General features: G+C 38.3%; 1 protein-coding gene across 9 annotated transcripts in view; it reads right to left on the bottom strand.

Annotated features, from left to right (window-relative positions):
- RIC8B (RIC8 guanine nucleotide exchange factor B) overlaps nt 1-12,786 on the bottom strand; it is a 117,568-nt gene that overhangs the window by 51,206 nt on the left and 53,576 nt on the right. For all 9 annotated transcript variants that reach the window (XR_008620483.2, XM_014347331.5, XM_055096078.2 and 6 more), the window contains one exon: nt 10,202-10,296. Coding sequence is in view for 8 of the 9 variants with exons in the window: in XM_014347331.5 (XP_014202817.1) it covers nt 10,202-10,296 (95 nt within the window). In the remaining variant the exon portion in view is untranslated. The remainder of the gene's footprint in view (nt 1-10,201; nt 10,297-12,786) is intronic.

Here is a 12,786-nt window from a genome sequence, read left to right as displayed (position 1 = left end):
CAATAGCCATTCTAAGTGGAGTAGTGAGGCTAAAAGCCTCGGTGAACTGGATTCAAAAGAACAGTAGAGGAATCAGATAGTCACCACTTAAAGGAGTTTTGCTACAAAGAACAAGAGATGACTACAGCAGCAACAAGTGGGGAAGCTTCAAGAAAACTTTGAATGGAAAGACCCCTGAATGCTACCCTCAGTGAAATACCTTTTAACCCATGGTGACCAGGTCATTGTTCTCTAAATGTGCTGTAGACATACTCTCTTTTCTGTATTTGTCCATGTTTTCTCCTGCCTAGAACATTTTCATTCTTTAAGACTAGCTCAAACCTCACTTTATTCATTCAACAAATATAATATTTGCTATGCCTTGTGCTAGGTGCCAGGTATAAAAAAGAAAATAAACTCCTTTTCGTAAGGGAAGGCAGCATAACATAATTAGTAAAGCACTGGGTTTGAATTCTAGTATGCCTTAGGCAAATTATACAACCTCTTCTAGGCCTTGTCCTACCTCTAAAATAAAGGAGCTTAAACTTACCAGGTTGATGTGGGTATTAAATGAAGAAAGGCATGCAAAGCATTCTGCCTGGCACATAGTAAATGTCAACAATTAAGGAGCTTCTGAACAGCAGACATATTCCACTATAAGAGGGAATAGCAAAAATTTGGAGGAATGAGAGATTATGGTACTTGTGGGGAACTGAAAACAGGTTCCTAAACCTAAAGCAAATGATAAGGCCTCTAAAGGAGGGGTCTTAGTAGGTAATAAGACCAGAAAGGTCTATTTATGTATGTATGAAATGGGGTGGGGACATTATAAAAAGTCTTGTATGTTATGATAAGGTAACTTACTAATGACCTTAAACCAGAGTTGTGCTGGCAGAGGAATAGATGCAGAAGCCTGATTACAGTGGGCTGAAGAATGAATAGAGGGTAAAGCCATGGAAACGGTAAGTACAAACCAGTAGTCTGCAAAATGAGGTAGATACAACCCTGGAGGTACATAAGATGATCTACTGGGTGTGGGAAGAAAAGAGTTCTACTTTTTTTTTTTTTTTTGACACAGAGTCTCGCTCTGTCGCCCAGGCTGGAGTGCAGTGGCGCAATCTCAGCTCACTGCGAGCTCTGCCTCCCAGGTTCACGCCATTCTCCTGCCTCAGCCTCCCAAGTACGTGGGACTACAGGCACCCGCCACCATACCTGGCTGATTTTTTTGTATTTTTAATAGAGACGGGGTTTCACCGTGTTAGCCAGGATGGTCTTGATCTCCTGACCTCGTGATCTGCCTGCCTCGGCCTCCCAAAGTGCTGGGATTACAGGCGTGAGCCACTACGCCCAGCCAAAATAGTTTTTTTATTATTTTTATCTAAAAAGTTGAAAAGAAATTAAGCTTTACTAATATTTTATAAATGAATTGACATTGGTACCCAGACCTGAACCATAAATCAAATGCTCCCCATGTCACAAACAAATGCAAAGTATCTTGAGATACTTTGAAAGAAGTATTAAAATTGAGAGAAGAGTTAAAATTCCATGTTACAGAAGGGTAGCAGTGATGTCCTTCCTTCCTGGTCACTCATTTGCTTTCTTCATTGGTCATATTACAATTTACATATGCCCAGTTAACTGGGTTTATATATTATATCCAGTTTTAACTAAACCAATTCTTGTAAAATGAACAAACTGTTTTAAATAATTCCTATAATACAAAGACACCAACATTGAAGATAATTAGTATAAGCAAAGGATAAGAAAATGGCAGAGCCTTTTGTATGCCATTATCATGAGTCAAAACAAGGACAATCCAAACAGATCTGACAAGAAACTAGTTTTAGAAAAACTGGAAATTATCTGTAACATAAATTCACAACTACTACAATACTAAGGAGTCTTGCCTTAAATACTGTATTAGTCCCATAAAGGAATAGCTGAGACTGGGTAATTTATAAAGAAAGGTTTATTTGGCTCACAGTTCTGCAGGATGTACAAGCATAGCACTTGTATCTTACTGGCTTCTGGTGAGGGTCTCAGGAAGCTTACAATTATGGTGAAAGACGAAGGGAGAGCAGGAGTATCACACAGCAAGAGCGGCAGCAAGAAAGAGGGGGAGAAGGTGCTAGGTTCTTTTAACAGCTAGATCTCGAGTGATCACAGAGTGAGAACTTACTTGTTATGGGGAGGACAGCACCAAGCATTCATGAGGATCCACCCCCATGACTCAAACACCTCCCACTAGGCCCACCTCCAACATTGGAGGTCACCTTTCAACATGAGATTTGGTGGGGACAAAACATCCAAACACATCAAGTATATAATGTGCCCACAGCTATTAGCTAATGATAGTTCAAAGCCACCACAATTAACAAGGTACTTAAATAGTAAGTGTGCAGAACATAAAGAAAAACTTCTGCTATTTGATAATTTTTTTTTCTTTTTTTGAGACAGAGTCTCACTCTGTCACCCAGGCTGGAGTGCAGTGGCGCGATCTCAGCTCACCGCAACTTTTGCCTCCCAGGTTCAAACGATTCTCCTGCCTCAGCCTCCCAAGTAGCTGGGATTACAGGCATGCGTCATCATGCCTTGCTAATTTTGTATTTTTAATAGAGACAGGGTTTCTCCATGTTGGTCAGGCTGGTCTCGAACTTCTGACCTCAAGTGATCTGCCCACCTCAGCCTCCCAAAGTGCTGGAATTACAGGCGTGAGCCACCACGCCCAGCTGATAATTTTGAAAGTTTGTGGCAGGTTAATTTTAAAAATCTATTTTAAAATATTAATCTCTATGTTATCCCTTTTTATTATTTGTATATAATTTCATTATTTCGTGTGTCAGTTTAGCAGCATATATATATAAGGTATATGTAAATAAATATACTTGAGGGTGTATTCAAAAATTTTTATTGATTAGGAATATGACCAAAATATTTAGAGGCTAATGGCACACAAAACACTGTCAAAAAACTTAGCTGTGAAGGGAAGGGAAGAAACAGGGTCATATCTCTGAGGTGACAAAGATCCGATAAAAGATTTTTTTTTCCTCACAAAAGGGATAGATCTCAGCATGTCACATATTGAAGGGATAAAGCCCAAAGAAGAGATTGAAGAACTAGAGGAGGAGTTCAATGCTGAAATAAGGCCTCAAGAGGCAGAAGAAAAAGGTGTGGGCATTAACCTTGGGCAGCGAGAGAGCCACTTAATTTCCTGAGATTGGCAGAAAACAGGAAAGAATAGGTACATTTTACAGTACACTTATAGGTAGGGATGGGGAATTAAGGGTTTAAGAACGATCCTGCTTGACAGTTTCCAATTAGCCTCTTAAGAGGTCAGCAAGATCATCTATCTATCCATCCCTTCATCCAACTAATATTTATTGAGCATTTACTAAGTATACCTGTTCTAGGTGTTGGGTATATAATGGCAGAGAAGACAGACACAATCTTCACTCTTTTTAAGCATAAAATTTTTTTTTTTTTCATACAGAGTCTTGCTCTGTCTCCCAGGCTGGAGTGCAGTGGCCCCATCTCAGCTCACTGCAATCTCAGCCCCCCAGGTTCAAGCGATTCTCCGGCCTCAGCCTCCTGAGTAACTGGGACTACAGGTGCCTGCCACCCGCCCATCTAATTTTTGTGTTTTTGGTAGAGATGTGGTTTCACCATGTTGGCCAGGCTGGCCTCGAACTCATGACCTCAGGCGATCCACCCGCCTTGGCCTCCCAAAATGCTGGGATTACATACAATTTAATGAAGGAGAGAAACAATAAACAAGTGGAAAAATAAAAGATGAAGATTATTTCAGTTAGTGATAAGTACCATGAAAAAAATAAAGCAGATGATAAGATAGTGACAAGATATGTGTGTGTGTGGTGGCAGGGGGCTGGGAGGGAGTTCTTAATCTAAATTAGGCAGTCAGGGAAGGCCTAACTGAGGAAGTGACATTTGAGCTGAGTTCTCAGTGTCAAGAAGGACTCAGCCTCTTAAAGATCTGGGAAAAGGATTCCACGCAGTAGACAGAGCAAGTGTAAAGGCCCTAATAAGGCATCTATGTCTAAGGAAGAGAAAGAAGAGCAGAGTAGCTTGAATACAAAGTCATGCAGATTGTGGAATGGTAGGCTCCTGGAGGCAAAGGGAGGAAGTGGCTCCATGCCATGCAAATGTGTTGCTTGATAACAGAAAGACGAATGCTGTCGGGGCAGAGAGTTCCCAAGGTGAAGGCCAATGCCTCAGATCCAATTCCATGGATTCATCCAATACAATGCAACCAGAGACGGTTTCCCTCATTCAGAAGTTACTGGCATATTGCCATGATAACAGCATTTTGCCCAATTTATTAGGCAGAGACTCTGACACTTTAGCATGATATTCTGCCCTGAAGTCTTGTTGAAAGGGTTTAGATTTAATCCAGATGTCAGGCTTCAATGGCCATGCTAAGATGTATTTGAAGGCTTTAAGCTCTCTCATAATCTCACAACCCCTACACCATGTTGCCAGGCCACCCCAAATATCCATAATAAAAACTAAGTAAAAACATGTTATCTTCTGAGGACAAGGGGGTGCAGAAGGCCTTTAGAGAGTTGCAAAGGTTTGGTAGAATCATATACATGGGATGAAAGTGGGAACTGACCAGGGGAAACAGATTTTCTACATAAGACTGCATATCATAAACACATGCACAGTGATTAAAAAAATTTTTTTTTTCTTAATCCTTAAGACAGAGAAGAGCCACGAAAGGACTTAAAGTAGAAATCCGCTTTTTGAAAAACACCTCTGTGTGCAGTGGAGAAGATGGAGCCATCTGTCAGGTTAGGTAAAACTTTCCCTTAGGGCTCAGCAGCCTGTGGAGAAAGAAGGTGAGCTGACAGATCTAGGGTTGAGTGCTTTAAGACTGGCAGGACATGGTAATGGAGTGGAGCAGGTTGAAATGATGAACAAATGTTTTAGAATAGAGATGGAAGAAAGGAAATCTATAAGAGGACTTAGAGATAGGAGAAAAAGGAATCATCAGAGGACTAGAAGTCTGGAAAAGGCCAGGACAGGTATCATTCGAGCAAGGAAGACTTTCTTCATCATGACAGACCATAGTGACGTTGCCCTTTGAATTCTATTAGCAATTATTATTTGAATAATTAATTTACTGGGAAACTACTAAAAAAAATCTGTGATATCTCTCTATCCCTGTCTCGAATTGTTATTTAGCTTTCCTAACATTTATGTCTTTTCTCCTTATAAAAAAAATAAAGCAGATGATAAGACAGTGACAAGATATGTGCATGAGGGGGAGGGAGGGTCTTAATTTAAATCGGGCAGTCTGGGAATTTAGTCTCCATGTTCCTCCAGGTATGCATTGTGAAGTCCTCTAAGACCAGTGTTCAGCTATAGTTCAGAAAACATCTGTTCACCTAGATGACTGTCATTTACAGAGAGTCAGCTTAAAGAGCTAAGAGCTTTATGATTACAACAAAACCAATCCAAACCCCTTCTCAATCTCTCCAAAGTAAATTATCCTTTTCTGTACAACTATATAAGCTTATTCATGTCTAATACCGCACTCATCAAAACAACTCTACCTATTTACTTACAAATCTGTCTTATCTATTGATTAGCGAGTCATGGAGAACAGAGACTGTGCTGTATTCACCTTTGTTACTCAACATAGTGCCTAACACATAGTAGTGCTTAATTAATAAACACATGAAATCAATTTTCAAACATTTATTAAAAGTCTGCCTTGTGTAATTAGAAGACAGTATTGTTAAAATGTTAATACAACCCAAAGCATTCTATAGGTTCAATGCAATCCTTATGAAAATCCCCATGACACTCTTTTTTAGAAATAGAAAAACCCACTTTAAAATTCATATGGAATCTCAAGGGACTCTGAATAGTCAAAATAATCTTGAAAAAGAACAAAGCTGGAGAACTCACACTTACTCATTTCAAAACTTACTATAAAGCTACAGTAACCAAAACAGTGTGTTACTGGCCTGAAGCCATACAGACAAATGAAATAGAATAGAGAGCTCAGAAATAAACTCTCACATATATATATTCAAAGGTTTGGTAGAATCATATATACAGGATGAAAGAGAGAACTAATCAGGAGAAACAGATTTTCCACATGAGACTACAGATCATAAATACTTGCACAATGATCCCCCACCAATCCTGCTGCCAAAAAGTTTTCTCTTATTCCTTAAGACAAAGAGGAGCCATGACAAGATTTAAAGCAGGCATTTGCTTTTTGAAAAACACCTCTGTGTGCAGTGGAGAAGATGGAGCCATCTTAATGAATAAATGAAAAGAGTTACGGAGAAGGATGGTGGTGATGGTTGCACATTATAAACAGAACCACCAAATTGTACACTTAAAAGATGGCAAATTTTATAACTGTATTTTACCACTATAAAAAAAACTGAAAGAAAAAAAGACTGCCATGTTTAAGGCATTGTATTTAGCACTGTAATAAGGTGTTATTAGGTACTGTATTATGTACTATATTGTCCCCTTCAATATGTGAGACAAAATGAATTAGTCTAAACAAAGAAACAGTAACAAACAGCTTTATAAATACCAATGCACTCAGTGAGTAAAAGAAAACGAGATTGAGAGCCTAAAATAAATTAAATCAAATCCGGTCCTCCCCTCCTCTCATCAGCATATAGGCCATCCTGATTTCTTCCCTTCTCTCCAAAATAAAATAAAACCACAACCACATGCCAACTTTTTTGGGCTAAGTATTTATGCATAAGCTTGTTGATTATGGACTGGAGTGCTGAAAATACTTTCAGGCACATAGAAATGAACAGAATTAGGATGTCCTTCAATGGAGCAAAAAAGGTGGATCATACCAGCAACCTACCTGTTACCATTAAGTACAGACAAAAGGAAATGAAAGAATAGATTTTAAAAGCCATATAAAATGTTGATTAGTGGAAATGAAGGTCAAGGTCTGCTGTCTTTACGAGCTAACTCATTTCATCTCTATGTCCATGTCCTCTTGACTTCTCTGAAAAAATTGCACTGTCTTACAAAGACAACGTATCAGAAAAAGCTGCCAGGCTATTTTTTTTAACTTACTTTTCTCCTAAAGCACCTTTATAGGCTCCTAACATGCATATATCATAGAACTTATCTGGCTTCAGAAACACTTGGATTAAAAGAAAAAAGATGTCTTTACACGATCACAGGATAAACATAGGCATAAGTTCCTAAACAGCGTATCAAAATCAACAAACAACTTTTAAAAAAAGATTTAAAATAACTAAATATTCTAAAATCCAGTATGTTTATCATAATCCTAATAGAAGTAGCACATCAGTGGCACAGTGGCAGTGGTGGCAGCAGCGGCAGCAAGTGCCATTTACTGAGTATTTTCTCATTGCCAGGGAAGAGGTGCTTTATGAACCTCTCATTTAATCACCATCACAACTCTTTGGGTTTGATGATAACGCACAACCATACACTGTGCTACCCAGGGTTACCTATTTCATTAAACTTTTCTTTAAAGCAAATCAAAGTGTCCAAAAAAAAGCAAAAACAAACTTAGAAAATAACTTTCAAAAATGGAATTTGAGATGTTACTTTGAAATCCTTTTAAAAAAATTTTTATGCTTAAAACACACACACACAGAAAAATTGTTTTCAGGATCACTAACAGAAGCTTCCTAAAATAGCACTTTGAGGTTAGTGCCATTTTCGTTGTATTTAAATGGATTAGCCTAGAATCATTACTGCTCAAAATGATACTAATCACTCTAATTCTGATTAAAGGAACATGCAAGGCCATTCCAGATAAACTGTTAAGTCAGCAGCAACCTCAATCTCCCAGGAAAGCCTCTGAGAAATACTCATAAATCCTGTCTGTGGCTCTAGGCATGCTCCTTATTTACAGTGAAGCCGATAGGTTTTTATCAAAATAACTTTTAAGACAAAAGCAAATTTAAGGAAAAAAGCTAGCATCACTAAGGAAAATAAATACGACTTCTTTAAAAAAATTTTATTTTAAAAACCTCTATTACATAGTTTTGCTCTCTTTCAACAAATACTGGGTGCTGCGTCAAGATATTAAATTCATTATTTGGAGAAATCTTTGGCAATGTATTTGTGACTAGTATAGCAATCTTGGTCAAAGTGCCTTCCTTTCACATCCTTGTATGATTATTTAACTTGTGATATCTGACTTCTTAAAAAAAATCAATTTACTCTTGGGCTTATAAGAGCATTTTCTTTTAGTTTTAGGGTCTAAATTTCTAGTGTCTCTTAATTACGAAAAAAATTACAGTGGGTCAAAATGTTTAATAAAATCTTGTTAGGATATGATTTATTGCAGTTAATCTGACTTTTTTTAAAGGTACTGTCTTAAGAAAACTAAAGGAATGTTTGATTTGTAGCTACAGAAAAAAAATTACATTTTTTAATCAAGAAAAACAGTCTTTTGACCGGCTGCAGGGCAGGGAGTACACTGAGATAACCTACCAGCAAATTCAGTACAATATCAAATAATAAGTTGCTGATCATAACTAAAATAATATGGATTTAATTGAAAAATAACAATTAAGCATATGTTTCATTTTATACTGTGGCTGTGTTTCTATAGTTTTATTTAAGCCGTATTTTGGAAAACTGAATATTTTAAGTGTTCAAAAAGGAATTTCTACTATTAAGAACAACCCTATGTTAAATCCTTTGTAGAGTTAATGCCAAAGTAATTTGTTTGCAGATATGAGTTTATTTGAATTGTTTAAAATGCCATTTGTATTCATATAGAATAAAGCATCATGAGTAGCATCATGATGAAGTCAGAACTCTTGTTATTGTAAATCTGATCCAGAATGGAAAGAGAACTGGAAAAATGCATTAATTCTTATTCAGTTGTTCTCAGAGTACAATAAATTTTTACAGCAGTCCGTTAATAGTTGTAACGGACAAGTCGCAAAATTTGAACTATTTTATTTATTTATTTGAGACAGGGTCTCGCTTTGTCACCCAGGCTGGAGTGCAGTGGTGGAATTTCGGCTCATGGCAACCTTCGCCTCCTGAGGTTCAAGAGATTCTCCCACCTCAGCCTCCCAAGTAGCTGGGTCTACAGGCGTGCGCCACCACACCCAGCTAATTTTTGTATTTTTAGTAGAGATAGGGTTTTGCCATGTTGCCCAGGCTGAACTCAAGTGATCTGCCCGCCTCAGCCTCCCAAAGTGCTAGTATTACAGGCATGAGCCACAGCACCCAGCTGAACTATTTTATATATTTTATTTACTTTTAAAATTAATTAATTAATTTTTTGAGATGGAGTCTCACTCTGTTGCCTAGGCAGGAGTGCAATGGTGCGACCTTGGCTCACTGCAACCTCCACCTCCCAGGTTCAGTGTTTCTCCTGCCTCGGCTTCCCGAGTAGCTAGGATTACAGGCATATGCCACCATGCCCAGCTACTTTTTTTGTATTTTTAATGGAGACGGGGTTTCACCATGTTGGCCAGGCTGGTCTCAAACTCCTGTCCTCAAGTGATCCACCGGCCTTGGCCTCCCAAAGTGTTGGGTTTACAGGCATGAGCCACCACACCTGGCCTATTTTATATATTTTAATGCTAGACACTATGCCCTAATTCTTACAAGTTTTTTTAAAAAATAAAACTATCATTGCCAAAATATATACTTTTTGGTAAGTACTCTTCAAATGAAATTAGTGAGAGTACTAGTTAAGTGTAGTAATTAAAAGCAGGGTTTAAATCCCAGCTCTTTCACTTGTTAGGGCTGTATAATCTCAGAGAAATTGCTTGATCTTTCTATGCATCAGTTTCCTCAACTAGTAAAAGGGAAAAATTGCAGAATCTACCTTATAATGTTGGCATGGTGATTAAAGAAGTTAATCGTTATAAAGCACTTAGCACAATGCCACAGAGTAAGTGTTCAATAACTGTGTACTATTATTGTTGTTCTGGATAAAACCAAGAACAGTAACTATTTGTGGCATTTGCAACAAATGCCAAATTCTCTTCTCCTGTTGAGCCTCAATATAACAAAGTGAAAGGGGGCAGAATAAAAATTTCTCATCAGGGCATAGTAATGATTTCCATGATAATGATTTCTGACCTACCAGTTACCTGATTTACTGTAGTAGTTTCACTTTCTTGTGCTTATAATAATTGAAATTAGATGCATAAAACCAAGAACAACTGATGATGTCCTTCATTGGGATATCAATACAGAGCTTACCCACCTGTGTAGCTCTTCTGTTTTGTCTTCAGTTGGACCTACGATTAGTAAACAATGACGAAGGACAGCTGCCATTACACGGAACTGATGAGAATCACTCTATGGCAAATAAAAAAGAGAGGAAACATTGGGGGTTGAATACCTGAACAGTGGGGTCTGCTACTTTACTACATCTCTTGCCCACCCCAAACAAGCATTCTTATACCATACATTTTAGATGGCAGAATATCCTAGGAAGAATTCCTGAGGCAATACTAAGTAAATAGTCACTATCTCTTATGAACAACCATAACCACTTCCAGAAATGCTGACCTAGCCACTCTCGTTTACCTTCTTAAGATTCAATTCCGCTAGAGACTTTTTTTCATTTCCAAAAAGCCTAAATTCGTTTTTTCTATGGTGCACTGTTGCAGTTTACTAACCATTATAAAAGTTTCAACAGATGTGATGTTACCAGGTTATTTCAGAGACTGGTTGTACACCCTTAATAAAAATGTCTCATCTCTTAACTTTCAAAGCAATAAATCCACGAACTTCATTTTAATCAATCTTAATATCCTAATTCCCCCAGAACTACCAGCAAGTAATGAAAAACAAGTGATCTCCAATGTTTACTCACTGGCAGTGGTATTAAAGAGACACAGGGAGTTAGAGGCAAGAAGGCAAACAGTAGGAAATAAACTAAGCCCTGAATACTCATTTGGTTTACTTCTTCATTTTTAGTGAGATCTTGGGCCATTACACCTGCTTTAATTATCTGCATCAAAGTCATATCTTTCTTCTTCCAGATTTTAAATAATTAAGAAGACACATGAAATTAGAGACAATTGTGATAAGAGAGCCTGGATATGCCATATTTCAGGAAGACTCCAACTACCTCAAAAACTACTAAAAAATTATAAAACTTTTTTTTTTTTTTTTTTTTTTTGAGATGGAGTTTTGCTCTTGTCGCCTAGGCTGGAGTACAATGGTGTGATCTCGGCTCACCACAACCTCCGCCTTCCAGGTTCAGGCGACTCTCCTGCCTCAGCCTCCCGAGTAGATGGGATTACAGGTGCCCGCCACCACACCCAGCTAATTTTTTTTTTCTTTTTGTATTTTTAGTAGAGACAGGGTTTCACCATGTTGGCCAGGCTGGTCTTGAACTCCTGACCACAGGTGATCCACCCGCCTTGACCTCCCAATGTGCTGGGATTAGAGGTGCCAGCCACTGCACCCGGCCAAAACTTCTTAATATATCATCGATTTCAAGTCCATGTAAAGTGATATATTTTCATAAATTATACACATATATCCTATATTCATATATAGAACTCACATAACCCTTCTAGGAAGATGTCTCTCCTAAAATCTAGCAAGCAATTAGGGCACACTTTCACAACTCATAATGTGGACCATAACATTTTAAATATAACATCATCATGTATAGAGCTGGATGAGAAGAGGGCCTCAGTGGCCTAACTGAAATAAAGGCACTGCACTTGGGGTCAGGACTCCAGATCGGCACTTTAGACAAGTCATATAGTTTATCCGAGCCTCAGTTTCCCCACATGAATCTCCAAATACTGGAGGGTTCTGTCAGGGTTACAAAGGATTAAAGAAGATGATATGCATAAAAGTGCTTTAATACTTTCAATATAACATCTGAAGGTTGGGGGAAGGGTAACAGAGGAAGGGAACAAAAGGCAAGACTGATAGAGGTGAAACAAATGATAAATCATTGTAGGGGGAAAGGGGAAAAACAAAGAGGACTACTGGAATGACAGAGACACTGAGACTGGAAGGGTTGGAATGAATGTTGTCCCATTCACTATCCATCTCAAATGCCTGAATAAAAATTCTCTCATACGAGTCGGGTGCGGTGGTTCATGCCTGTAATCCCAGCACTTCGGGAGGCCGAGGCGGGTGGATCACCTGAGGTCAGGAGTTAGAGGCTAGCCTGGCCAACATGGTGAAACCCCGTCTCTACTAAAAATACAAAAATTAGCTGGGCATGGTGGTGCAAGCCTGTTAATCCCAGCTACTCGGGAGGCTGAGGCAGGAGAATTGCTTGAACCCAGGAGGCGGAGGTTGCAGTGAGCCGAGATCATGCCATTGCATTCCAGCCTGGGCTACAAGAGCTAAACTCCGTCTCAAAAAAAAAAAAAAAAAAAAATTCTCTCATATGTTAAATACCCATGTGAAATGCATTCATTACTTAACTCTTGATAAGATCATATTTCCCTTAGTTTTAAAAATTAACTAGGGAATACACTTCCCTTTAAATTATATTTTCCTTTATTTTAGATATAATAATCTTTCTCTTTTCATGCTGATGTTGACAGACTTTTGGAAATCTATCCATTTGGTCTTTCCATTATTTGCAGCTGCAAACCAAAATTCTACTTTTTACCTTTTCCAGTTTTGATAACATCAACTCCCAAGTTGTACCCGATGTCTACAATGTCCTCTTTTACTCTAAATCCACTAAATTAGCTCTATTTCTCTACTCAAAACAACTACCAAAATCCCTGGATTGTTTGCCTCTGCTCTTTGCATCGCTGGTTCCTTTGCATACTCCAGGTTTCAGCTAAAGTATCTTCTCCGAGA

This window comes from Pan paniscus, chromosome 10 (assembly GCF_029289425.2).
Source record: "Pan paniscus chromosome 10, NHGRI_mPanPan1-v2.0_pri, whole genome shotgun sequence".
NCBI lineage: Eukaryota > Metazoa > Chordata > Mammalia > Primates > Hominidae > Pan > Pan paniscus.
Note: the sequence above shows the minus strand (reverse complement) of the source record. Positions and strands in the feature narration are given on the sequence as shown.